This window comes from Carcharodon carcharias, chromosome 34, assembly GCF_017639515.1.
Source record: "Carcharodon carcharias isolate sCarCar2 chromosome 34, sCarCar2.pri, whole genome shotgun sequence".
Classification (NCBI taxonomy): Eukaryota; Metazoa; Chordata; class Chondrichthyes; order Lamniformes; family Lamnidae; genus Carcharodon; species Carcharodon carcharias.
In genome coordinates, this window is record NC_054500.1 from 12,313,805 (window position 1) to 12,341,395 (window position 27,591).

At 47.9% G+C, this 27,591-nt stretch overlaps 1 protein-coding gene and 1 long non-coding RNA gene across 2 annotated transcripts in view; one reads left to right on the forward strand and one right to left on the reverse strand.

Moving 5' to 3' along the window:
* The window catches only part of bckdha (branched chain keto acid dehydrogenase E1 subunit alpha), a 51,258-nt gene that overhangs the window by 10,392 nt on the left and 13,275 nt on the right, over positions 1-27,591 (reverse strand). Inside the window, exons 2-7 of the mRNA XM_041179366.1 lie at positions 18,708-18,884; positions 15,591-15,677; positions 9,624-9,732; positions 6,438-6,599; positions 5,672-5,878; positions 4,150-4,291 (exon numbers count right to left, since the gene is read on the reverse strand). Coding sequence (XP_041035300.1) covers positions 4,150-4,291; positions 5,672-5,878; positions 6,438-6,599; positions 9,624-9,732; positions 15,591-15,677; positions 18,708-18,884 — 884 coding nt within the window. The remainder of the gene's footprint in view (positions 1-4,149; positions 4,292-5,671; positions 5,879-6,437; positions 6,600-9,623; positions 9,733-15,590; positions 15,678-18,707; positions 18,885-27,591) is intronic.
* LOC121272665 lies at positions 234-16,183 on the forward strand. Its single transcript, XR_005941898.1, has 3 exons — positions 234-411; positions 1,888-1,976; positions 15,536-16,183. It is a non-coding gene; the product is annotated as an uncharacterized LOC121272665 (long non-coding RNA).

Consider the following 27,591-nt stretch of genomic DNA (forward strand, 5'->3'; position numbering starts at 1 on the left):
GCAGTTTCTCACATGTCACAACAATCCAACTTCCTACAAAGTACAGGCACAGCTGCTGCACAGGCATTCTATACACAGGAAGATCCAGCCACAGCAGTGAACTGAATTTGCAGTTAATCTTACGGTTAGGTTGAGGAAGGAATATTGACCAAGACGCCAGGAGGATTCACTCTTGCTCTTAAATAGTGCCATGGAATCTTTTACATTGGTAACATCTGAACAAACAGATCGAGTCTTGACTTCTCATCCCAACTTAAGGCAGCGTCTCTGACAACGCAGCACACTCTCGGCGCTGCACTGGAGTGAAGGCCTGGATTATATACCTAGGCCCTGGAACGGGGCTTGATCTCGGCGTGAGAGGCAAAACAAAAGTGTTACCATCTGCCTGTGAGGTTCAGGATATCATGCCTGGTGAGAAATTAAAACTAAACAAGGAATTTCTGGGTTTGAAATGGTTGGGGAGCATGTGTGAATCAGGTCCAGCCACATTTCCTCTACCATACATGTGGAAGCAGAGCTTTGGGTCCACATGCAAATGGGCTTGTTCTGACTGATACAAAGTCTTTTTTTCCCCAAATGCTGCATTCCTGGTCTGGTCGGACTGGGTCGGATGCAAGTGAGAGCAGGTTGCTGGGTGACAGCAGCTTATAATGACTTTTTCTGTTTGACTATTCAGGGTGGTGCATTAATAACATTCCACATTGTGACATTTCTAATAGGGGATAGGGGCGGTGGTTAAACCTGAAAGATGGCATCCAATGAATATTTGATGAGTAGATCAAACTACTCATTCAACAAAAACAAAACGGTCATTGAGACTCAGCAATATTTCACACCATGAACATCATGGCTCAAATGACAAAGCGATAAATTACCAAAAATTGGATGGGGACAATTTAATCCCTCCAGGCCCATGGAAAACTGGTGCGATCATGTCAACCCCATGTTTTACAGAAAGCAAACAAGACGGTTGATCCAATTAACGATTTAATATCAAGTGGGTGAAGGTTAACAAACAACAAACAGCACCGTGTTAGTCCACTGACTGGATCTCTTCCAGGGTCAAGGCTAGTCCAGGCCATAGGATTGAGATCTTTCCTGTCAGTCTGCTGGATGTAACAACCAATAACATCTCAAGGCACTTCATATAAACCGGCCCAAAGGCAAAAAAAAGTGACTAAAAGTTTTGTCAAAGGGACAGATTTTAAGGAGGGCTTTAAAGATGAAGAGGTTTGGGGGGGGGGGGGATTCCAGAATTTAGGACTCAGGTAGTTGAAGACATGGCTGCCAAAGGTGGGACAGTTCAAATCAGGAATTGGAGGAGCACAAATATCATGGAAATTCTCTTTTTGAATGCTACTATTAAGTCTGTATCCACCACAATATTAGGCAGTGTATTCCAAACCATAACCCACTCGTTGTGCAAGAGAGTTCTTCCTCATGTCGCCTCTGACTCATTTGCCAATCACCTTAAACCTGTTTCCCCATATCACTGACCCTTCAGCCAATGGACATTTTATTTACTCTATCTAAATTGTTCATGATTTTAAGCACCTCTGCCAACTAGCCTTCTCTGCTCTAAGGGAAACAACCCTAGCTTCTCCAGTCATTCCATGCCACTTCAATCCCTGGAACCACTCTTTGCTGTACGCTCTCCAAAGCCTTCACAAGAAAACGTCACCATTTGGGGGCCTAATTTCCTCAATGCACAAATTCTGACATAAGCTTTTTTGTATGAGCTGTTTTGTCAACTAGCTCAGAATCAACCCCAGCTACTGTATCCTGGAGGCAGGCAATACCGCAGAATGAGGCTAGACAGCTGTTCTGGTTGCATTAAGGGTGGTGATGATGATAATGATGTAGCATCTTTTATTTTTCCACTCACAGAAATCGGATCCGTGCAAAACGAGCCATGAGCAGACTGTGGCTGGATCAACTACCTCTTTTAACTTGCAAGTGGATGGCTTCTGCATGATGTGGGTGTACAGTTTCTGGATTAGACTTATATTTATTGCTACACATGTATACACACACGTGCACAGGCTGCTCAGGTTCCTCTATGTGCAGTCCATAATCAGACCCAAGACAGAGACACCAATGACAGCTCAAATAAAGTAGTACATCTCTCATTACATCTCCTAGAAAACCACAAAACATGTATGAACTATCAAACTGAAAACTTACTGAGCAACCCAGAATCATTAAGCTGCTGGACAAGACAGGGCAAGGAGAAACAGGAATACCATTATCAGAATAATCTCTCCTGATCTCTGGCTCTATTTCATTTTATCTGTCTACCATTTTCCTACAGAGTTATATGGCTGGAACAAAGCCAACACTTACTTGCAAAACCAGATTAGATATATGCTATAGAAACTTCTATTTATTGAAGTATCTTTAGTACAGTGCAGCGTTCAAAGCACTTCACCGGAGCGTTATCAGGCACAATTTGACACTGAGCCAATTAAGCAAGTGACCAAAAATTTGCCAGAGGTAGGCCTTAAAGTAGGGGATTAGGATAAAGATGGGGAGAGGTTTGAAGAGACAATTCCAGAGCTTAGCACCTAGGCAGCTGAAAGCACGGTGAAAAGCCTGGGAGTGATTAAAATCAGAGATGTGCAAGAGGCCAGAATTGGAGATTTATCTCAGAATGGTGTAGGGCGTAGCAGAGATAGGAAATAATTTGAAAAGGAGGAAGTAAAAAAGAAAAATTAGCAGGGGAATGAGTTTAATTGGATAGTTCTTTCAATGAGCCAGCACAGGGGTTAGAATGATCTCTTCCTCCCTCAGTTAAGAAGTATTTAGAGATTAGGTATGCAGCTTTACTAGTTACTGTGTAATCAGGAAATAGTTCAACAGAAATGAAACTTCCTGGTGAGCTCGTCAGGTTGAGATAAGGCACCTGACTCCGGAATCCATCTGGGGCTGGTGATAAAATGAACTAATCGTTGCCTATAAAGGGTTTAAACAACTTCAGGGAAGAGCCTACAAAACAGCCATGGAAGCTTAATGGAAAATTCTGCATGTTTAATACAAGCAATGGTTCCAAGGTGCCTTTCAAATATAGCATGTCCTCACTTAAAGTTGTAGTTGCGCTCCTGAAAAGTGCAACTTTAAGTGAAACGGCTTTACACACATCAGATTTTCTCATGAAAACCAATGTAAATACTGTAGTTAGGTTCTGTAGGACCCCCCTCATCAGAAAGAAAAGCATTAAAACATCATACTCTTAGTTAGTTAAAATACTTTACAGTGCTAAATTTCTATATTGGTAAATGGAATAACTTTAAAAATAAAATAAGTGTAAAAATATAAAAGAACTAGGCTAACTTTATACTTACCTCCTGCTCATTGCCTTTCTTGCTCGTTGAACCTCCTGCTCATCACATGTCCCACTCCCTTACTTGTCCCTCCGTCAACCCTCTGGCCTGTGGCCTCTCCTGCTCTCTGACCCTCCCAGTCGCTGCTGACCCTTCCTCTTGCTCCCAAGCTCCTCCCGCTCACCGCTTCCCTCTCCCTCACTGTGAGCAAGGGCTCTGGAGATGAGTGGTGAGAGGCAGTGAGATGGGGGGTGGTCAGGGAGTGGGAGAGGCTGTGAACTGGAGGATCGACATACAATAACCTGCAGTTAAACGTTGGCTGTGGCTGAACACTGTCGGACTCTTTTAGTATCGATCTTTGTCTCTTTCTGGAGAATCACCCCTCTAAAATCAGTCTTAGCTACACTCTTGTCTGTCCGTCAGAAGGTCAAGGACTCCCATGATAACTCAAGTCCTCTCCTCTACCTCATTCTGGTAACCGGTAGATGCTGCAATGGGGAGACTGTAGGCTTGGTATACTAGGGGAATGAGACCAAATGGGACAAAAAAAATCTTCATTCAATCTTGTGAAATGGATCAATTCAGGATTGATTGGAACCCAGAATGACTGAACTCCTTTGAACAATAGATCTACAAAATACAAGGAACACCAAAGGACCCTTTGCCTATGGTAATATTGTAGAGACAGGAGTGTAATTATCTATTCATAGGAGAGGAGGGTGGATCAACCATTAATCCACCGGTGGGAACTGTTAAACAGAGCTAACAGTGCTTGCTATCTAGAATCATTAACAGGCATTGCACACGAGCCAGCCTCCTGTATACTTACCTATAGGTCATGGCCTCAATGAGGAAGGGCTGGTTTTCTGCCACTGCTCTGCGTCGTGCCTCTTTGGTAGCGTTATAAACAGCAAAGACATCATTCCCATCCACTCTGATTGATATTATCCCATAACCAGGGCCTCTGGCAGCTATTGGGAGAGAGAGAAGATGTTAAACAATTCAGGCAATCCCAGGGGTCCAGAAGATCCGTTCCAACAGTACAGACTCTATTTTAACCTACCCCACCTGACGGGAAAGGGCCAGGTTGGTACAGGACAGAGTGTGGGGGGTGGGTGCTTGGGGACCCGTTTCACTGATTTCAATAAAGGTGTAAACCAGGCATCGTGCTCGCACCAACTCGCAATACCACCCAATCTATCACCAATGTACTTCACTCCCAACATTCTGGGCATCAAACTTAGGAAGGATGTCAAGGCCTTGGAATGGGCACAGACTTCAGTTAGACGGACAGACTGGAGAAGCTGGGTATGTTCCCCTTACAGCAGAGAAGTAAAAACAGAAAATGCTGGAAAAACTCAGAAGGTCTAACAGCATCTGTGGAGAGAGAAACAGTTAATGAAACATTAACTCCGTTCCTTTCTCCACAGATGCTGTCAGGCCTGCTGAGTTTTCCCAACATTTTCTGTTTTTATTTCCTATTTCAAGCATCCACAGTGTTTTGCTTTTATCCTAAGGTTCAGAGGAGTTTGGGTAGAGGGTGTTCAAAATCCTGAAGGCTAAAGCGTAAATAAGAAATTGTTGGATTGGCAGAAGAGTTGTTGGGAGGTTTGTGGCGCATTGGGTGGTGTTCCTGCCTCTGAGCCAGAAGCTCCAGGTTCAAATCCCACTTCAGGTCTTGATGGCCAAAGAGGGTGTGTTCATAATGTGGCCAAGCAGGTTGTGGGTCAATTTGTTAACAATACGGTAACAGCAGGAGACCATCCTGATCAGCCACATGATAAAGAAATTCTGAGCCTCTACCATCACAATCCATAGCTCCAGGCTACAACAAGCACATAAATGTGTATATTGCCACAGCAACTTGGAGTTCTTGGTGGGGAAGGTTGGGTCAGTTGGCTGGACAGCTGGCGTGGACCAGTTTGGTGCTAACAGCACAGGATTCGATCCCTGTTCTGGCTGGGGTGGATTCGGGACCTGCCTTTGAGCAGAGAACTAAAGAAGAAGAGTCATTAACCAGAGGACACAGATTTGAAGGGATTGGTAAAAGAGCCAGAGGCAACAGGCGGAAGCAAATTTTTCATCCAGTGAGTTACGACCTGGAATGTGCTGCCTGAAGGATATTGGAGCAGATTCAATAACTTTCAAAAGGGAATTCAGTAAATATTTGAAAAGGAAAAAAAATTAAGGCTGTGGGGCAAGAGCAAAGGTGAGGGACTGATTGGATCACGCTTTCAAAGAGCTGGCACAGGCACGATGGGCCAAATGGCCTCCTAATGTGCTGTATCATTCTTTGATTCTATGAATACCTGTTGATACCATTTCCTCTCTACTACATTCCCTATACCTACCGATGCCGTCTCCTCTGTACTGCTCATGAGTTGGCGTTGAGATTGCGTAGCCATTGTTCCTGCAGAAGAATACAATGGGACACTCTAGAGTGGCTGAGAAGTTGAAACCAGCATGAGCGTCCCCTTCACTAGCAGCACCTTCTCCGAAGTAACAGATGACTGCACGGTCTTCCTGACTCAATTTGTAGGCATATGCAGCCCCGACAGCTGGAAGTAGAAAGCAGACAGGATGTCAGAGAATTCAAACAGGAGGGATTGATTATGCTGTCGTATGGAGGGAGGAAAAGAAAACACCAGCACAGGGGGACCAATCACCCCTCAGGACGGCTGCCCGTGTCCCCCAACTTTGCCAGGACAGTGTTGGTATGGCTGGAGGCGTGGACAGATGGAACAGCAAGGGGATATGGAGCAGGAAAATCCAACTGCAGAATGGAGAACAAATAGGTCTCCAAAGACAGAGAGCCATGCTCATCAACAAACGAATAATGGGCTGGATGAGGGTAATTTTTATCTGGGAGTGGAGCATAATAGCCAGGGGAAGGAGCACCGCACATGGAGAACAGGGATAAGTAAGTGTGGGGGGTGGGGAAATTAAGGTACTGTACCTGGAATGGACAGTGAGCGATGAGGGGCACTGCACCTGGTAGAGCGCCAAGGAGTTGGCGGGGAGCGCCAAGGAGGCAGGGGAGCTCAAATGGGAGGAATGGGAGAGTAAAGGAGCGGTGAGAGAGTGGAGATAATATGTGCTTAGAATGCAAATTCTTACCCTGGGGTATTTGTGTTGCCAAGGGAGATGAGATTGTAACAAAATGAAGATCCTTGCTGCCATAGTGAACAGGCATCTGACGCCCCTTACCCACATCTCTGGCACTGGCGTAGCACTGTGCCATGAAGTGCTCCAGGGGGAAACCTCTGTACATTAAGACGCCTAGGAAGGAGGCAAAGTACAAGTACATAAGAGAAAGAGAACGCAGTGCCTCAGTATCTCCAGGGTACCATGGAGAGCTGCTTATCCTCAGTGAATAACCTTGAAATACAATCACTGTTGTTAGGTGGTAGCAAAGGAATGCACAACAAGATCCCACAAACAGCATATGAGATGAATGACAAGATAATCTATTGATCTGGGTGGTCTTAACTGAGATTAGAATGTTGGCCAGGATGCTGGGGGAGCTCTCTCCTCTTCCTCAAACTGTACCATGGGATCTTTCAGACTCATCTGAACCAGTGAAATAAGTAGACCATGGGTTAAATGTTCCATCCAAAGACCTAAAATTTTGTCAGTACAGCACCCTCTCAATATTGTATTGAAGTGTCCCAGTTTCACAGAGAAGTCTAAATATTCTAACTCATAGCCGATACTGGTACTTGTTAAAATAAGCTGACAATTCAGACATGAAATCCCTAAGAGTAGACAGTGAACAATATATGGCTTGTACGCAGATAGAACGAAGGAGAGGTGGAGGGGAATTAACAAGCATAACTTTCCATTTTTAGAACAGAAGATGAGGGGTATCCGTGTACTGTCAAGGAGCAATGGGGGAGGGTTTGTCCACCCCGCTACCCATAGAGCCAATGATGGGCACTCTACCCCTGCCACCCACAGTGCCAGTCGGACACATTAGCACTGTTGGATCATCTTTATGTTGTGGCACCACAGGAAGGATGGCCTGGGAAGCCTCCCACTGACTGGCGCTGCTCATTGAACCTCTGATTGGAGAAGCTGATCACAGAATCATACAGTGCCAGGAGGAGGTGAGTTGGCCCATTATGGTTGTGCTGTCTCTTTGAGCCACCAATCCAGTTAGCCCCACTTTCCTGCTCTTTCCCCATCGACCTGCAATTTTTTCTAATTACCTTTTGAAAGCTAGTATTGAAGCTGCTTCCATCAACCTTTCAAGGCAATGCATTCCAGATCATCACTACTCACTGCAAAAAAAAATATTCTCCTCATTTCTCCTCTGGCTTTTTTGCCAATTAATTTTAATCAGTGTCCTCAGCTTATCGATCCTCCTGCCAGGGGAAATATTTCCTCTTTATTTATTCTATCAAAACCCTTCATGATCTAGAATGTCTCTAATAAATCCCCCCTTGACCTTCACTGCTTGAAGGAAGAGCAACCCCAGTTTCTTCACATAAATGAGGTCCATGCACCCTCTCCAAGGCTTTGACATCCTTAGTAAAGTGTGGTGCCTAGAATGCAACACAATACTCCAGCTGAGGCCTGACCAGTGATTTATTAAAGGGTGAGCAGCTCAGCAAACTCCCTGAATGTTATACAAAAACAGAATTACCTGGAAAAACTCAGCAGGTCTGGCAGCATCGGCGGAGAAGAAAAGAGTTGAAATATAAGCTGGTTTAAGGTGTGTTGGTGGGGGGAGAGAAGTGGAGGGGGTTGGTGTGGTTGTGGGGACAAACAAGCAGTGATAGAAGCAGATCATCAAAAGATGTCACAGACAACAGAACAAAAGAACACATAGGTGTTAAAGTTGGTGATATTATCTAAATGAATGTGCTAATTAAGAATGGATGGTAGGGCACTCAAGGTATAGCTCTAGTGGGTGTGGGGGGAGCATAAAAGATTTAAAAATATTTAAAAATAATGGAAATAGGTGGGAAAAGAAAAATCTATATAATTTATTGGAAAAAACAAAAGGAAGGGGGAAGAAACAGAAAGGGGGTGGGGATGGAGGAGGGAGCTCAAGACCTAAAGTTGTTGAATTCAATATTCAGTCCGGAAGGCTGTAAAGTGCCTAGTCGGAAGATGAAGTGTTGTTCCTCCAGTTTGCGTTGGGCTTCACTGGAACAATGCAGCAAGCCAAGGACAGACATGTGGGCAAGAGAGCAGGGTGGAGTGTTAAAATGGCAAGCGACAGGGAAGTTTGGGTCATTCTTGTGGACAGACCGCAGGTGTTCTGCAAAGCGGTCGCCCAGTTTACGTTTGGTCTCTCCAATGTAGAGGACACCACCTCTCCTCTACATTGGAGAGACCAAACGTAAACTGGGCGACCGCTTTGCAGAACACCTGCGGTCTGTCCACAAGAACGACCCAAACCTCCCTGTCGCTTGCCATTTTAACACTCCACCCTGCTCTCTTGCCCACATGTCTGTCCTTGGCTTGCTGCATTGTTCCAGTGAAGCCCAACGCAAACTGGAGGAACAACACCTCATCTTCCGACTAGGCACTTTACAGCCTTCCGGACTGAATATTGAATTCAACAACTTTAGGTCTTGAGCTCCCTCCTCCATCCCCACCCCCTTTCTGTTTCTTCCCCCTTCCTTTTGTTTTTTCCAATAAATTATATAGATTTTTCTTTTCCCACCTATTTCCATTATTTTTAAATATTTTTAAATCTTTTATGCTCCCCCCATCCCCACTAGAGCTATACCTTGAGTGCCCTACCATCCATTCTTAATTAGCACATTCATTTAGATAATATCACCAACTTTAACACCTATGTGTTCTTTTGTTCTGTTGTCTGTGACATCTTTTGATGATCTGCTTCTATCACTGCTTGTTTGTCCCTACAACCACACCAACCCCCTCCACTTCTCTCCCCCACCAACACACCTTAAACCAGCTTATATTTCAACTCTTTTCTTCTCCGCCGATGCTGCCAGACCTGCTGAGTTTTTCCAGGTAATTCTGTTTTTGTTTTATATTTCACCCCTTTCTTGGATTCACTCAAGTTCTGTCGTAGGGACATGAGGACTCGAAACATCAACTCTTTTCTTCTCCGCTGATGCTGCCAGACCTGCTGAGTTTTTCCAGGTAATTCTGTTTTTGCTTTGGATTTCCAGCATCTGCAGTTTTTTGTTTTTATCCCTGAATATTATTCCTGTCTGTGGAGCCAATGGAAAGTAGGGGCTCGCTGGTTGAGGAGGCAGCAGTCACATCAGTTCTGCCAGTGGCCTGTGCTAACCAAGATTACAATCTCCACCTTTCACTTACCTGCTTCCCTGTACTGCCCAAACACCATGTCATCAGGTTCCAGTGCAGCAGCACTGCCAATATGTGTGCCTTCTTCACCATAGTTGGTCATATAAAAGGATATTCGGCCCTGTAATACAGGCAAGGTATCTAAATGTGGCAGGGGTCAATGAACAGCATATCGACAGTAGTAGGACAGGTCTTATCAAGGCAACTCACACTGGCTGGTCAAATAAAAATCTTGAATTTATACAAAACCGGGAGAGAGAGAGAGAGAGAGAGACAGTGTGTGTGCGAGGGTGAGAGAGACAGAGAGAGACCGAGAGAGAGACGGAGAGAGACCGAGAGAGAGACGGAGAGAGACCGAGAGAGAGACGGAGAGAGACCGAGAGAGAGACGGAGAGAGACCGAGAGAGAGACGGAGAGAGACCGAGAGAGAGACGGAGAGAGACCGAGAGAGAGACGGAGAGAGACCGAGAGAGAGACGGAGAGAGACCGAGAGAGAGACGGAGAGAGACCGAGAGAGAGACGGAGAGAGACCGAGAGAGAGACGGAGAGAGACCGAGAGAGAGACGGAGAGAGACCGAGAGAGAGACGGAGAGAGACCGAGAGAGAGACGGAGAGAGACCGAGAGAGAGACGGAGAGAGACCGAGAGAGAGACGGAGAGAGACCGAGAGAGAGACAGAGACAGGCCGAGAGAGAGACAGAGACAGGCCGAGAGAGAGACAGAGACAGGCCGAGAGAGAGACAGAGACAGGCCGAGAGAGAGACAGAGACAGGCCGAGAGAGAGACAGAGACAGGCCGAGAGAGAGACAGAGACAGGCCGAGAGAGAGACAGAGACAGGCCGAGAGAGAGACAGAGACAGGCCGAGAGAGAGACAGAGACAGGCCGAGAGAGAGACAGAGACAGGCCGAGAGAGAGACAGAGACAGGCCGAGAGAGAGACAGAGACAGGCCGAGAGAGAGACAGAGACAGGCCGAGAGAGAGACAGAGACAGGCCGAGAGAGAGACAGAGACAGGCCGAGAGAGAGACAGAGACAGGCCGAGAGAGAGACAGAGACAGGCCGAGAGAGAGACAGAGACAGGCCGAGAGAGAGACAGAGACAGGCCGAGAGAGAGACAGAGACAGGCCGAGAGAGAGACAGAGACAGGCCGAGAGAGAGACAGAGACAGGCCGAGAGAGAGACAGAGACAGGCCGAGAGAGAGACAGAGACAGGCCGAGAGAGAGACAGAGACAGGCCGAGAGAGAGACAGAGACAGGCCGAGAGAGAGACAGAGACAGGCCGAGAGAGAGACAGAGACAGGCCGAGAGAGAGACAGAGACAGGCCGAGAGAGAGACAGAGACAGGCCGAGAGAGAGACAGAGACAGGCCGAGAGAGAGACAGAGACAGGCCGAGAGAGAGACAGAGACAGGCCGAGAGAGAGACAGAGACAGGCCGAGAGAGAGACAGAGACAGGCCGAGAGAGAGACAGAGACAGGCCGAGAGAGAGACAGAGACAGGCCGAGAGAGAGACAGAGACAGGCCGAGAGAGAGACAGAGACAGGCCGAGAGAGAGACAGAGACAGGCCGAGAGAGAGACAGAGACAGGGAGAGAGAGACAGAGACAGGGAGAGAGAGACAGAGACAGGGAGCGAGAGACAGAGACAGGGAGCGAGAGACAGAGACAGGGAGCGAGAGACAGAGACAGGGAGCGAGAGACAGAGACAGGGAGCGAGAGACAGAGACAGGGAGCGAGAGACAGAGACAGGGAGCGAGAGACAGAGACAGGGAGCGAGAGACAGAGACAGGGAGCGAGAGACAGAGACAGGGAGCGAGAGACAGAGACAGGGAGCGAGAGACAGAGACAGGGAGCGAGAGACAGAGACAGGGAGCGAGAGACAGAGACAGGGAGCGAGAGACAGAGACAGGGAGCGAGAGACAGAGACAGGGAGCGAGAGACAGAGACAGGGAGCGAGAGACAGAGACAGGGAGCGAGAGACAGAGACAGGGAGCGAGAGACAGAGACAGGGAGCGAGAGACAGAGACAGGGAGCGAGAGACAGAGACAGGGAGCGAGAGACAGAGACAGGGAGCGAGAGACAGAGACAGGGAGCGAGAGACAGAGACAGGGAGCGAGAGACAGAGACAGGGAGCGAGAGACAGAGACAGGGAGCGAGAGACAGAGACAGGGAGCGAGAGACAGAGACAGGGAGCGAGAGACAGAGACAGGGAGCGAGAGACAGAGACAGGGAGCGAGAGACAGAGACAGGGAGCGAGAGACAGAGACAGGGAGCGAGAGACAGAGACAGGGAGCGAGAGACAGAGACAGGGAGCGAGAGACAGAGACAGGGAGCGAGAGACAGAGACAGGGAGCGAGAGACAGAGACAGGGAGCGAGAGACAGAGACAGGGAGCGAGAGACAGAGACAGGGAGCGAGAGACAGAGACAGGGAGCGAGAGACAGAGACAGGGAGCGAGAGACAGAGACAGGGAGCGAGAGACAGAGACAGGGAGCGAGAGACAGAGACAGGGAGCGAGAGACAGAGACAGGGAGCGAGAGACAGAGACAGGGAGCGAGAGACAGAGACAGGGAGCGAGAGACAGAGACAGGGAGCGAGAGACAGAGACAGGGAGCGAGAGACAGAGACAGGGAGCGAGAGACAGAGACAGGGAGCGAGAGACAGAGACAGGGAGCGAGAGACAGAGACAGGGAGCGAGAGACAGAGACAGGGAGCGAGAGACAGAGACAGGGAGCGAGAGACAGAGACAGGGAGCGAGAGACAGAGACAGGGAGCGAGAGACAGAGACAGGGAGCGAGAGACAGAGACAGGGAGCGAGAGACAGAGACAGGGAGCGAGAGACAGAGACAGGGAGCGAGAGACAGAGACAGGGAGCGAGAGACAGAGACAGGGAGCGAGAGACAGAGACAGGGAGCGAGAGACAGAGACAGGGAGCGAGAGACAGAGACAGGGAGCGAGAGACAGAGACAGGGAGCGAGAGACAGAGACAGGGAGCGAGAGACAGAGACAGGGAGCGAGAGACAGAGACAGGGAGCGAGAGACAGAGACAGGGAGCGAGAGACAGAGACAGGGAGCGAGAGACAGAGACAGGGAGCGAGAGACAGAGACAGGGAGCGAGAGACAGAGACAGGGAGCGAGAGACAGAGACAGGGAGCGAGAGACAGAGACAGGGAGCGAGAGACAGAGACAGGGAGCGAGAGACAGAGACAGGGAGCGAGAGACAGAGACAGGGAGCGAGAGACAGAGACAGGGAGCGAGAGACAGAGACAGGGAGCGAGAGACAGAGACAGGGAGCGAGAGACAGAGACAGGGAGCGAGAGACAGAGACAGGGAGCGAGAGACAGAGACAGGGAGCGAGAGACAGAGACAGGGAGCGAGAGACAGAGACAGGGAGCGAGAGACAGAGACAGGGAGCGAGAGACAGAGACAGGGAGCGAGAGACAGAGACAGGGAGCGAGAGACAGAGACAGGGAGCGAGAGACAGAGACAGGGAGCGAGAGACAGAGACAGGGAGCGAGAGACAGAGACAGGGAGCGAGAGACAGAGACAGGGAGCGAGAGACAGAGACAGGGAGCGAGAGACAGAGACAGGGAGCGAGAGACAGAGACAGGGAGCGAGAGACAGAGACAGGGAGCGAGAGACAGAGACAGGGAGCGAGAGACAGAGACAGGGAGCGAGAGACAGAGACAGGGAGCGAGAGACAGAGACAGGGAGCGAGAGACAGAGACAGGGAGCGAGAGACAGAGACAGGGAGCGAGAGACAGAGACAGGGAGCGAGAGACAGAGACAGGGAGCGAGAGACAGAGACAGGGAGCGAGAGACAGAGACAGGGAGCGAGAGACAGAGACAGGGAGCGAGAGACAGAGACAGGGAGCGAGAGACAGAGACAGGGAGCGAGAGACAGAGACAGGGAGCGAGAGACAGAGACAGGGAGCGAGAGACAGAGACAGGGAGCGAGAGACAGAGACAGGGAGCGAGAGACAGAGACAGGGAGCGAGAGACAGAGACAGGGAGCGAGAGACAGAGACAGGGAGCGAGAGACAGAGACAGGGAGCGAGAGACAGAGACAGGGAGCGAGAGACAGAGACAGGGAGCGAGAGACAGAGACAGGGAGCGAGAGACAGAGACAGGGAGCGAGAGACAGAGACAGGGAGCGAGAGACAGAGACAGGGAGCGAGAGACAGAGACAGGGAGCGAGAGACAGAGACAGGGAGCGAGAGACAGAGACAGGGAGCGAGAGACAGAGACAGGGAGCGAGAGACAGAGACAGGGAGCGAGAGACAGAGACAGGGAGCGAGAGACAGAGACAGGGAGCGAGAGACAGAGACAGGGAGCGAGAGACAGAGACAGGGAGCGAGAGACAGAGACAGGGAGCGAGAGACAGAGACAGGGAGCGAGAGACAGAGACAGGGAGCGAGAGACAGAGACAGGGAGCGAGAGACAGAGACAGGGAGCGAGAGACAGAGACAGGGAGCGAGAGACAGAGACAGGGAGCGAGAGACAGAGACAGGGAGCGAGAGACAGAGACAGGGAGCGAGAGACAGAGACAGGGAGCGAGAGACAGAGACAGGGAGCGAGAGACAGAGACAGGGAGCGAGAGACAGAGACAGGGAGCGAGAGACAGAGACAGGGAGCGAGAGACAGAGACAGGGAGCGAGAGACAGAGACAGGGAGCGAGAGAGAGAGACAGGGAGCGAGAGAGAGAGACAGGGAGCGAGAGAGAGAGACAGGGAGCGAGAGAGAGACAGGGAGCGAGAGAGAGACAGGGAGCGAGAGAGAGACAGGGAGCGAGAGAGAGACAGGGAGCGAGAGAGAGACAGGGAGCGAGAGAGAGACAGGGAGCGAGAGAGAGACAGGGAGCGAGAGAGAGACAGGGAGCGAGAGAGAGACAGGGAGCGAGAGAGAGACAGGGAGCGAGAGAGAGACAGGGAGCGAGAGAGAGACAGGGAGCGAGAGAGAGACAGGGAGCGAGAGAGAGACAGGGAGCGAGAGAGAGACAGGGAGCGAGAGAGAGACAGGGAGCGAGAGAGAGACAGGGAGCGAGAGAGAGACAGGGAGCGAGAGAGAGACAGGGAGCGAGAGAGAGACAGGGAGCGAGAGAGAGACAGGGAGCGAGAGAGAGACAGGGAGCGAGAGAGAGACAGGGAGCGAGAGAGAGACAGGGAGCGAGAGAGAGACAGGGAGCGAGAGAGAGACAGGGAGCGAGAGAGAGACAGGGAGCGAGAGAGAGACAGGGAGCGAGAGAGAGACAGGGAGCGAGAGAGAGACAGGGAGCGAGAGAGAGACAGGGAGCGAGAGAGAGACAGGGAGCGAGAGAGAGACAGGGAGCGAGAGAGAGACAGGGAGCGAGAGAGAGACAGGGAGCGAGAGAGAGACAGGGAGCGAGAGAGAGACAGGGAGCGAGAGAGACAGGGAGCGAGAGAGACAGAGACCGAGAGAGACAGAGAGCGAGAGAGACAGAGAGCGAGAGAGGGAGAAGCTCAAGACCATAGACCAGAAGCTGCAAGGTAAGTTGGGCGCTTTTCTGTCTAGAGCTAATATAGGAAGTATATATCCCACGTTAGACTACAAATCACTACCTGAGTTTATTGCTGTACTCTACATGAAGCTTAATAAACTTGTTCTGACTTATTTCATGAAAGTAATCTCACATTTGAACTTTGTTGCCAGTCCATTCCCATAACAGTGAGGGGGCTCAGGGCCTCTCAAGGCAACAAGCACACCCCGATATAACTCCCCCACTCTTTTTCTCATTGGATTATGGGAGCTTTTATATCCACTTGAGAGGGTAAGTGGGGCTTCAGTTTAACTGCTCATCTGAATGATGGCATCCCCAACAGTGCAGCCCATCCTCAGTACTGCACCAGAGAGTTAGCTTAGATTATTGTGATTAAGGTAAAAATAATTAGTTTCTCTCTCTCTCCCTCAGTGACAAAACAGGCAGAGCAAATATCCTGCTCCGCTCACCACCTCCAAGTTTTTACCTGTCGCTGGGATTCATATAAAATGCGATCCATTGTGTTCAGCAGCGTCATCTTCTGATAGAACTTTAGTACCATGTCCTTCGGCAACTGCAGGAAGAACAGAATGAGAAGAAAAAAAGGATGTGTGACCAGTGCAAAAGGCCAGTGAACAGAAAGGTTAATACTTCCAGTGAGAACAGCAATTTAAGCCCTGCTGCAACATTGGTGTGTTGTGAGTTCACAGACCCCTCAAGGGGGAAAGGGGATTGCCACACTGGAAATGGACACAGCTAAATTAGACCTTGGGTACAAAAAATGCTTTCAAGACTATGTTAACACAAAGTTATTTTTTAAAAAACACATCCATGTTTTGCACAGGCTAGATGGACAGAATGCCTCCTTCTGTTTTGTATGATTCTGTGATTTATGAACCATTTAAAGAGCACAGTCAACGTTCCCAACATTACTTGCATACACCTGCTGTGACATGGGTGACAGGGGATGATCATTCCCGATCTTCCTTCCTCTTGCAGCAATACCCATGGGACGTGGGCATCACTGGCTAGGCCAGCATTTATTGCCCATCCCTAATTGCCCTTGTTCAGAGGGCATTTTACGAGTCAACCACATTGCTGTGGGTCTGGAGTCACATGTAGGCCAGACCAGGTAAGGACAGCAGATTCACATTAGTGATGGATTTTTACAACAATCGATAATGGTTTCATGGTCATCATGAGACTTTTAATTCCAGATTTTTTTTAATTGAATTCAAATTTCACCATCTGTGGTGAGATTTGAACCTGGGTCCCCAGAGCATTACCCTGGGTCTCTGGAATATCAGTCTAGTGACAATACCACTATGCCACCACCTGTCCAACTGGCGCCTGCGCCAATGTGTCTGGCTGAGATTGGAAAATCCCTTTGGGGGTGTGGTTAAGAATCAGGGACCTCTGGCGTTTGGCACAGTACCTCAAATCAAGATTTAAAAAAAAAATTCATTCTTAGGACGTGAGCTTCACTGGCCTCTCATACCCATCCTCTTGTTGCTTTGCGTAGGTGATGCTTCTTGGACCGCCGAGTAACTGTTTGATACAAGTAAGCGGTGCGCTAACTCACTTCAGGTGTCAGTTAAGAGGCAGCGGTGTTGGTGTGGGACTGGAGTCAGCAATGGGCCCTTTGAGCTGTGTAGGTGCGCAGCAACCTGAAACTTACCCCACAGTGCAACAAACAGGCCAAGTTAGTGGGAACATAGGCCCAGATTAGGCAAGGACTGCAGTTTTCCTTCCCTAAAGGACATTGGTGAACCAGTTAAGTTTTTACAACAATCTGTCAGCTTCACGGTTACTTTTACTGACACCAGCTTTTTACTGCCTCTAAAAACTGAATTCAGTTCTTTTCAAACTACCCTGGTGGGAGCTGAACTTGCTTTCGCTGAATTACCAGTCCAGTAACATCTACTGCACCCCTGATCTGCCACAAGACACTTCTCACTCCCAGTCCAAATAATTTGAATTTCAAAGTTCTGACTTGGTAAATTTACCCTGTCGGGCCCTCTCTGCCGATACAGGAAGCACTATGTGAGAATGTTAGGAATAGAGGGAGGCACTGAGATTTATTGAATGCACTTTAATCATTGGCCCGAATCTTCTGAAGTCCATAGCAGTGAAATCTGGACTGAAGTCTGTGTTGTGCATCCGAATGCTGTGCTGTAATTGCTCGGAAAATTTAAACTTCTGATTGGCTGATCTGCGATACCTGTAACACTCCATAAACGTCTCCGACACTGAGCTCAGAGTTGGAGACATTGGCCTTAACTGGAGATGTTACAAAGGTTTAATTCTCTGGTGTAACTCAATGATTAACCAGCGTAACTGAAATGAGCACCACAACTGCCCCCCCCCCCCCCCCCCCCCCCCCCCCCACCCAATCACCACTGCTCCCAGCCCAACCTTCTCTCCCACCATCGCCCCCAACCCGACTACCCCTCGACCCGACCACTGCCTGATCTGACCCCCGACCCAACTATCCCCCTAACTACACCCCCCAAGCCAACCACCCACCCACTAAGTGGCTTGAGACCTTTAAATAGTTACCTGAGTGTGGCAGTTACTGCCATGGAAAGGGGGCATGTCTTCACTTTGCCCGTATTTTATGCTCACCAGCCTTTCCCAGGAGGGTCTGTGCTGACCCATTTCTGCTGCAGCTAGGATCGGAAGTCCTGGCTGAAAATGTGCAATATAATCAGGGTGCTGCTAACCGGGAGATCCGGGCCAAGATGTATTGATGGATAACCACACCAGATTTACTGGGGAAATGGTAATCACTTTATTAAATGTTCTCAAATCCAATGATTGGGGAGGGTGGCCTTGACATTTTGGCTGTCGGGAACCTCAGTGTGTTGTCTGGGTTACCATAGGACAAGACACTTGTGCCATCTAGTGGTTGGATGTCATTTCCCAGTGCAATAAATCGCACATTTCAAAGCATTAATTAGAGTTTCATTCAAGTATTCAGAGTATTCCTCCAGCAAGACTGGCAAGCTGCACTATCTGAATGAAAGCATCCAAGCTGCGGGATTAAAATCTAACCTGCCCATGGGAACTGGAATGAAGTGATCTAATAATCTCCACGCAACTGTCTTCCCTCTCCAATACTCCGTACCACTGAGGGTGCTGCCTCTTTCAGTTATGCCTCCTCTGTGTGGCCAACCCTCTGATACCTCACTCAAGTGGCTATTTTCCACGTGAGAGCCTGCAACGAGTTTGCACTAAGCAGCTATTTAACCACAGGGAGCATCATGGTGCAGTTCAAACTGCTTCTCTTTGCAAGTGTACATTCTTCCAACAGGTGTACAGGGTAATCAGGAGGAGCCCCTCCTCAGCCCAGGAATGCGACGCTGATGGTGGGTAGCTTATTGCTGAGATCAGTTCACAGCTCAAGTTACGACCATTCTGTTGGAAGCTGCCCACCTGTGCAGCTCAGTGCCTGCACCCGGCAGTGCAGCCGCCCGCAAGGCTGCCAAGACATTGTTCTTAGTAAACACACTTTGAGAAACTCCTTTGATCATGGAAAGCACCAAATAGAAGCTGTTAGCTTCGATCCTGTATCGTGCACATTGTGAATTTGGCAGCAGCGTACCTTAGGGTCCTCATCGGGGTTCATGATCTGTCCTTGTCGGTCCATCACCCGGTAGATGGGGATACCAGATATGACATTGGGCTGAATGAACTCCAGCCTGTCCACAAACTCTGCGGAGGCTCCTGGGAACTGGGGCTTCTCATCCAGGGATGTGAACTGCTGCTGGTGAACCGCATGCTGGAGATGAGAGGGAGAAGACTGTCAGATGCATTGATGGATAACCACACTAGACTTAATGTGGAAGCAAATGGTTGTTAAAAAAAATAAGTTTTCATACAAAAGATACATTTCCATACAAAAATGTGTTACGTTTAGCAGGCTATCAGAGAATGTGGGGCGGTATGTTTACAGTGCAGTGCAACCAATCTCCCCACACACAGAATCACCAGGTGGAGTGTGAAGCCAGTCAGGATCACTGTGAAGCAGACCGGGAGGAGTGTCTTTAAATTGTATGAAAAACTTTTCAGTTAACTTCCCTATATTTAAATAACAGAAGAAGAGAAGCTGGTGAGTCTTAATTTTTTTAAGTTGTGAATTTTATTATCTAATAGGTAGAGGAAAGGCAGAACAAAAATAAAAATACCTGGAAAAACTCAGCAGGTCTGGCAGCATCTGCGGAGAGGAACACAGTTAATGTTTCGAGTCCGTATGACTCCTCAATAGAACAGTTCTGTTGAAGAGTCATACAGACTCGAAACATCAACTGTGTTCCTCTCCGCATATGCTGCCAGACCTGCTGAGTTTTTCCAGGTATTTTTATGTTTGTTTTGGATTTCCAGCATCCACAGTTTTTTACTTTTATCTTAGAGAGGAAAGGCAGGACAGTTCCGACCCATGGGGTACACATCCTGTTACAGAATCACAGGACTGGTACAGCACAGAAGGAGGCCATTTGCCCCATCGTGCCTGCACCAGCTCCCAAATGAGCAATTTACCTAGTGCCATTTCTCCTCCTTCTCCCTATAGCCCTGCACATTTTTCCTTTTCAGGAAATGATCCAATTACCTCCTGAATGCCTCAATTGAACTTATCTCCACTGCACTCTCAGGCCATGTATTTCAGATGCCAACCACTTGCTGTGTGGAAAGATTTCTCCTCATGGCTCTCGTAGAGTCAGAGTTATACAGCACAGAAACAGGCCCTTTGGCCCATCATATCCATGACGGACATCAAGTACCTATCTTTTTTAATCCCATTTTCCAGCACTTGGCCCATAGCGCTGTGTGCTATAGCGTTCCAAGTGCTCATCTAGATGCTTCTTAAATGTTATGAGGGTTCCTACCTCTACCACCCCCACAGGCACGGTGTTCCAGATTCCAACCACCCTCTGGGTGAAAAAGTTTTTCCTCAAATCGCCTCTAAACCTCCTGTCCCTGGTCTTTGTTGCTTCTTTTGCCAATTACCTTTAATCTGTGCCCTCTTGTTCTTGATCCTTCCACCAATGGGAACAGTTACTTCCTATTTACTCTGTCCAGACCCCTCATGATCTTAAATACCACTCTCAAATTTCTTTTCAACCTTCTCCCCTATGTAACTGAAGTTCCCTGGATCCATTCTCGTGAATCTTTTCTGCATTCTCTGCAATACCTTCACATTTTTTTCCTAAACTGTGTCATCCAGAATTGGATACAATGCTGGAGCTGAGCATGAACCAGCGATTTGTTGAAATTTAACATAACCGCCTTGCATTTGTCCTCTATGTCTCTTTATTAAAGTTCAGGATATTGTATGCTTTATTAACTGTGCTCTCAACCTGTTCTGCCACTTTCAATGACTGATGCACATATACCCCAGGGCCCGCTGCTCCTGCACCCCTTTCGAATTGTACTCCTTATTTTATATTGTCTCTCCGTGTTGGCTCCTACCAAAATTAATCAATTCACACTTCTCTGCATTGAATTTCACCTTCACTTGTCCACCTACTCCACCAATTTGTCTATGTCCTTTTGAAGTTCTGCACTATCCTCCTCAGATTTGAGAGAAGCATTGTGAGCTATGATTCCTCCGTATGATTTTATGAATTGTAAGAGGAATGGAATTGAAAAGGTGGGGAAGTTTTACAACTGTACAGGGCCTTGGTGAGACCACATCTGGAGTACTGTACGCAGTTTTGGTCCTCTTATTTAAGAAAAGATATAATCACTTTAGAAACAGTACAGAGAAGACTCACTGGACTCATTCCTGGAATGAAGGGGTTGTCTTATGAAGAAATGTTGAGCAGGTTGGGTCTATACCCATCGGAGTTTAGAAGAATGAGAGGTGATCTTACTGAAATAAATAAGATCCTGAGGGGATAAAAGCAAAATACTGCGGATGCTGGAAATCTGAAGAAGGATCATACGGACTTGAAACGTTAACTCTGTTTCTCTCTCCACAGATGTTGCTAGACTTGCTGAGTTTTTCCAGCATTTTCTGTTTTTGTTTAAGATCCTGAGGGGACTTGATAGGGTGGACACCCGGAGGATGTTTCCTCTTTGGTGGGGCGGGGGTAGACTAAAGATAGGGGACATAGTTTAAAAGTAAGGGGTCTCCCTCTTAAGACAGAGATGAGGAGAAACCTTTTCTCCCAAAAGGTCGTTGGTGTGTAGAATTCTCTTCCTCAGAGAGTAGTGGAGGCTGGGTCTTTGAATTTATTCAAGGCTGAGTTAGATTTTTGTTAGGCAAGGGAGTCAAGGGTTATAGGGGGCAGACAGGAAAGTGGAGCTGAGACTACAACCAGATCAGCCATGATTCTATTGAATGGTGCAGCAGGCTTGAAGGGCCGAATAGCCTACTCCTGCTCCTATGTACCAGTGATAAGCGTCTTCAGTTGTGTGGAGAGATTAGAGAAGCTTGGAGCTTTTCCTCCTCAGCAGAGTTTAAGGGAAGGTTTAATAATGGTATTCAAAATGAAGAGGGTTTTTTGATAAGAGTAAATAGAGAGAAACTGTTTCCACAGGCAAAACATCAGTAGCCAGAGAATGTAGATTTAAGGTAAAAGCAAAATATTGCAGATTCTGGAGATCTGAAATAAAAAAACAAAGTGCTGTAAAAACTCAGCAGGTCTAGCATCATCTGTGGACAGAGAAGCACGGTTAACGTTTCAAGTCCATAAGAATCATATTGGACTCGAAACAGTAACATAGATTTATGGTAATTGGCAGAAGAATCTGAGAGGAGCAGTGGAACTTTTTTTTTTAAATGCAGCGACTTATTGTCTGGAATGCACTGTCTGAAAGCAGGTGCAACAGTCACTTCTGAAAGGGAATTGGATATATATTTGGAAATGAAAAACAATAGCAGGGCTCTGAGGAAAGAGAGGGCTGTAGAGCTAATCTCTTTTCTCTTCAAAGAGCTAGCATTTTACAAAGCACATTACAATCAATGCAGCCAGTTTGAGCACAGCAAGTTCTCACAAAAAGCAATGAGATAATGGACCCCATAATCTTTTTTTCAAATCATGTTGGATGAAAGACAGATATTGGCCAGGACACCAGGGAGAACTTCCCGGCTCCAAAATAGTGCCACGGGGTCTTTTCCGTCCACCGGAGAGGGTAGTTGGAACCTTGTTTAACGTCTCAATCAAAACCTGACACCTCTGGTTGTGAAGTACATCTGCTGAAGTGCTGGGTAGGTTACGTGCTCAAGTCTCTGCAGCTTGAATCCACAGCCTGAATCAGAGGTGAGAGTGTTAACCCACTGAACCATGGCTGATGCATTGTTTGCAACACCATGGTTTCCAGTTCTCTATCAAAGGCATCCCGAGCATAATAATAGATGGTGGCAGTGGTCCATGAACCAATTTTTTAAAGGATCCCTATTGACGCTGGAAAGTGGAAAAGCAGTCAGCTTAGCAGAGCACATTCAAGAAACACCGGTAGCAGCAAACGGAGCGATGAATTGTTACCAAAGTTCCGCAACAGCCAAAAATAGGTGCGCAGAGATATGGAGAAAGCCTTGCCCCTTCCTCAACCCCTGGACCATGTGGAGGACCTCAGCAAGGCCATGCGCTGGATCAGCTGGCATTGCCTCTTCAACCGCTAACCCACCGCCTCCGGACTAGCGGGGAAACCAGATAAGGATCAGGTCAGTGTGCTCCTATACACAGTTGGAAGCTGGTCAATGAGGAAACTGCTAGACATGCAGGAGTCCTTCGCGCCTTCAACTCCTACTTTAGTTTGAAACACAATACTGATACAGATCGGAAAAAGTTCGACAGAGCCAACCCAAAACTCTGCAGCAAGTATTGATTCCTTTCAAAATGATGGTTCACAGGGCTTTTGAGAGGGCACCCAGAATGCCCACCAACAAGCAGAACGGGAAGCGGCAGGGCTTAGTGGTGGCCGTTGTTAGATGTTTCAGTGGTGGTGGAAAACGATCACATTGCCGCCGTGCCTGTCCAGCCACAGGAGGGGATTATTTCAAACAATCCACTGTGACAGAAAGCTTTCAATTCCAGGTCAAAATTATAAGACACGCTACTCTCAACATCAGCTTCTAAAGCATTATAAAACCTTAGTGAGTATCTACCACTTATTTTAAGCCGAGGTCACAGAATCCATACGGCATTTCTGGACTGCTGAAATAATGGCTTGAACAAGACAGCTTTTAAATTGGATACAGGAGCAGGAGTGTCCATTCTCTCTGATAACACACCCTGGCTGAAACCTGGGTTCCTTCAGCTGTCCACCATCTGACCCCATGGTCCAGGGGGCACTCCACTGAAGGTACAAGGCCAAATGACCTCCACACTTTGTTATAAAGGAAGAGAAATTACTGAAGTATTTTACGTCATCCAGTTATGAGTGCTTGCTACTGAGCCGCAGAGCTTGCACTGACTTGTGCCTTATTTGCAAGATAGATGAGCTGATCAATCAAAATAGACTCAACAAGTTAAAGAGAGAATTGCCTAAATTGTTGGACTGGGGAAGCTAAAAATAGCATACCACATCACCTTGAAACCAACTGCTAAGCCAGTGTGCTTATTTGCCCCAACTCTCTTATAAAAGGTCAGGAGGGTGGTAGACATCATGTTACACCAGGGGGTGATATCATCTGTCACCCAGCCACTTCTTGGTGCTCCAGTATGGTGCCCGAACCTAAACTTAATGGTTCACTGTGTTTTTGTGTTGAGTTGACACAATTGGATAAGGCAGTAGAAAGAGAAATCCACCCCATGGCATCTGATGACAAGAGTTTGGCAAAGCTTGTGGGGAGCTCAGTCTTCATGAAATTAGATGCCAACTTGGCTTTTGGCAGCTTCCACTGGACAAAGAGTCCGAACTCTTAACTACATTTGTCACTCTTTGGAAGAGACTGTTTTAATCGCTTTCCATTTGAAATCACCTCAGCACCCAAAATCCCTCAACACACCATGACAGGTGAGGATCTTGAAGGTGTCTCGGTCACATAGATGTCATTCTCATCCATGGTTCCTTCACAATGGAACACAATACCAGAGTAAGGGCAGTACTGCGACGTCTGCAGGTCTCATACTAAACCATAAGTAAGTTTTCCAAACCCACTATCAACTTCCTGGGACACATTGTCAATACCTAAGGAGTCAAGGCAGATCCCCAAAAGACAGTGGCCAACAAGAATTTTCCACCACCCCTTAATGTGACTGAACTCCAACACTTTATGGGAATAGTTAAACAGTTGGACAAGTTTCTGCCCAACCTGGTGCACATTGACAAACTCGAGGCAGCTTTTAAAACAGGAGCAGGCTTGGTATTTGGGACACACACCCAACAACAGGCCTTTGATACAATCAAGCACACACTGACGTCTACCTAAACCGAGGCCCACTATGACCTGGAACACTCCACTATTGTTGCAGCCAACTCCTCCTCCACTGGCTCAGGAGCAGTTTTATCGCAAATCCAGCGCGATGGCTCCCAACTGCCAGTCTACTATGTCCCCAGGACACTAATAGATACTGAACAGCAGTATGCTGTCATCGAGAAAGAGGCCCTGGCAGTCACATGGACTTGTAAGAGCTTCTTGGATTGTGTCCTCGGACTCAAACCCACCATTCGGATAGAATATAAGCTGTTAGTAATCCTCCTCACTACCAAGGAGCCAGCAAAGAGGCCACCCCAAATCCAGATTATGCTTCATACGCTTTGACACTAGCACAGAATACATTCAAGGCAATCTCCAGATCATGACTGATGCCTTATCCTGCAACATTGTGGGGAAGCCTGCATGGAAGGATGTCACCTTTGTTGCAGATGTATGCCTCTTTGTCGAACAAGTTTCTCCCAGCAACCGTTCAAAAATTGCAACAAATCCGTACAACTCAGAAAGCCAACATTAAATGGACGCAAATTTGGGAGATTGTTTCACTGGCCGGCCTGCATACTCAAACCTTTACAGCACAGGAGGCCATTCGGCCCATCAGCTCTGCACCAGTCAACAAAGATCTGACTGCACTAATCCCATTTTCCAGCGCTTGGCCCATAGCCCTGGTGGCTATGGCAACGCAAGTGAATATCTAAAAACTTCTTAGATGTTACGAGAGTTTCTGACTCAACCACGCTTTCAGGCAGTGAGTTCCAGACTTCCACCACCATCTGGGTGAAAACATTTCTCCTCAACTCCCCTCTTAGCCTTCTATCTCTTACCTTAAATCTATGCCCCCTGGTTATTGACCCCTCTACTAATGGAAAAAGTGCCTTCCTATCCACCCTCTCTAAGCCCCTCATAATCTTATACGCCTCTATCGGGTCACCTCTCAACATTCGCTGCTCCAAGGAAAACAACCGCAGCCTATCTAACCTTTCCTCATAGCTCAGACCCTCCAGCCCAGGCAGCATCCTGGTAAATCTCCTCGGCACCCTATCTAAAGCAATCACATACTTCCTACAGTGTGGTGACCAGAACTGCACGCAGTACTCCAGTTGTGGTCGAACTAACATTTTATACAGTTCCAGCACAACAATAAAGGTAGGTATCCCATACATTCCCACTAATTGCATTGTAAAGCAATACTTCAAACAACGCCTTCATGTTAGCCTTCTGGATGAGCTGCTAGACTATAACAATTGCATTGTTATTCCTAGGGTGCTCAAGTTGGTCATTCTCTGATGCTTATGCCAGGGACACCTGGGCATTACCTGTCTAGTGGCCTGGTGTTTCGAAGGCCATTGCAGACATGATCTTTAATTGTCTAATGTGTGCTATCCATAGCAAGACTGCAAGGAACCCTTGATGGCCTCATCTTTCCCATTTATGGGGATTGTGGGGGGTTGGGGGGGCTGCAACTTGGGATGGGCCTGTTCATCTTCAAGCGTAAAGCCTTTCTCACTGTCGTTGACTACTATTCCTGATGGATTGAGGGCAGGTAGGACTCACTGCCTGAAAAGGTGGGAGAGGCAGAAATACTCATAACATTTAAGAAGGATTTGGATGTGCACTTGGGATGCCATGGCATACAAGGCTATGGGCCTAGTGCTGGAAAATGGGATTAGAATAGTTAGGTACTGGTTTGACTGGCGCAGACTCGATAGGCCAAAGGGCCTTTTTCTGTGCTGTAGGCCTCTGTGACTACATGGCCCCACCTTGATGGCGGTTATCACTATATTTAAGAGATTTTTGCCACGTACGGCATCCTGGATGCCTAGATACCCACAGGGCAGTGGTGAAGCCGAACAAGGGTTCCATACAATCCTGTTAAAGAAAAACAATGACATCAACCTGGCCTTGCTTAGTTACCGATCCACACCTTTACACAACGGTCTGACCCCTTCAGAGCTCCTAATGGGTAGGAGGTTATGTACTTGGCTCCAGGGTCATCCGCATACTCTTCAATCAAGCATCACAGAGACTGACTTGGGTAAGATTGGGCAGAAGGAGGATCACTATCGACCGCCGTCATCAGGTGCAGGAACTACCAGCACTCTGTCCTGGGGAACCTGTCTGGATCCAGGGCCAGAACTGACCAGCTGAGTTTTGAGCCCCGGGGCTCATCTTCATTCTTACTTAGTCAATGTTGACCGCGGCATCCTCAGGTGCAACAAGTCGATATTGGTGTCTACCAGCAAGCAGCCTCTGCATGCCCAGGCTTCCCTAGAAGGGAAGATGCTCTGACCACCTTAGTGGGCTGTTCACATCATCCTCTGCAGGATGCTTGTGATCTTACCTCGCTGAAAGAAATTATGTGGTCAGGCAGTTTATTTAAGTCTTTCCCTCTTTTCGTAAGACCATAAGATGAAGGAGCAGAAGTAGGCCATTTGGCACATCGAGTCTGCTCCACCCTTCAATGAGATCATGTCTGATCTGATAATCCTCAACTCCACTTTCCTGCTTTTTCCCCATAACCCTTGATTCCCTTACTGATTGAAAATCTGTCTATCTCAGCCTTGCATATACTTAACGACCCAGTCTCTACAGACCTCTGCGGTAAAGAATTCCACAGACTGACTACCCTCTAAGAGAAGAAATTCCTCCTCATCTCTGTTTTAAATGGGCGCCCCCTTACTCTGAGGTTATGCCCTCTGGTCCTAGACTGTCCCACAAGGGGAAACAACCTCTCAGCATCTACCCTGTCAAGCCCCCTAAGAATCTTATATGTTTCAATAAGGTCACCTCTCATTCTTCTAAACTCCAATGAGTACAGGCCCAATCTACTCAATCTCTCCTCAAAATCCCTCCATACCCAGAATCAACCTAGTCAAGTTTCTCTGGACTGCCTCTAATACCAGTATATCTTCCCTCAGATAAGGGGACCAATACGGATCACAGTATTCTAGGTGTGGTCTAGCTTGTGCCTTGTACAGTTTTAGCAAGACTTCCCTATTTTTATACTCCATTCCTTTTGAAATAAAGGCCAACGTTCCATTTGCCTTCCCTATTACCTGCTGAACTTCTATGTTAGCTTTTTGGGATTTATGCGTAAGGACTC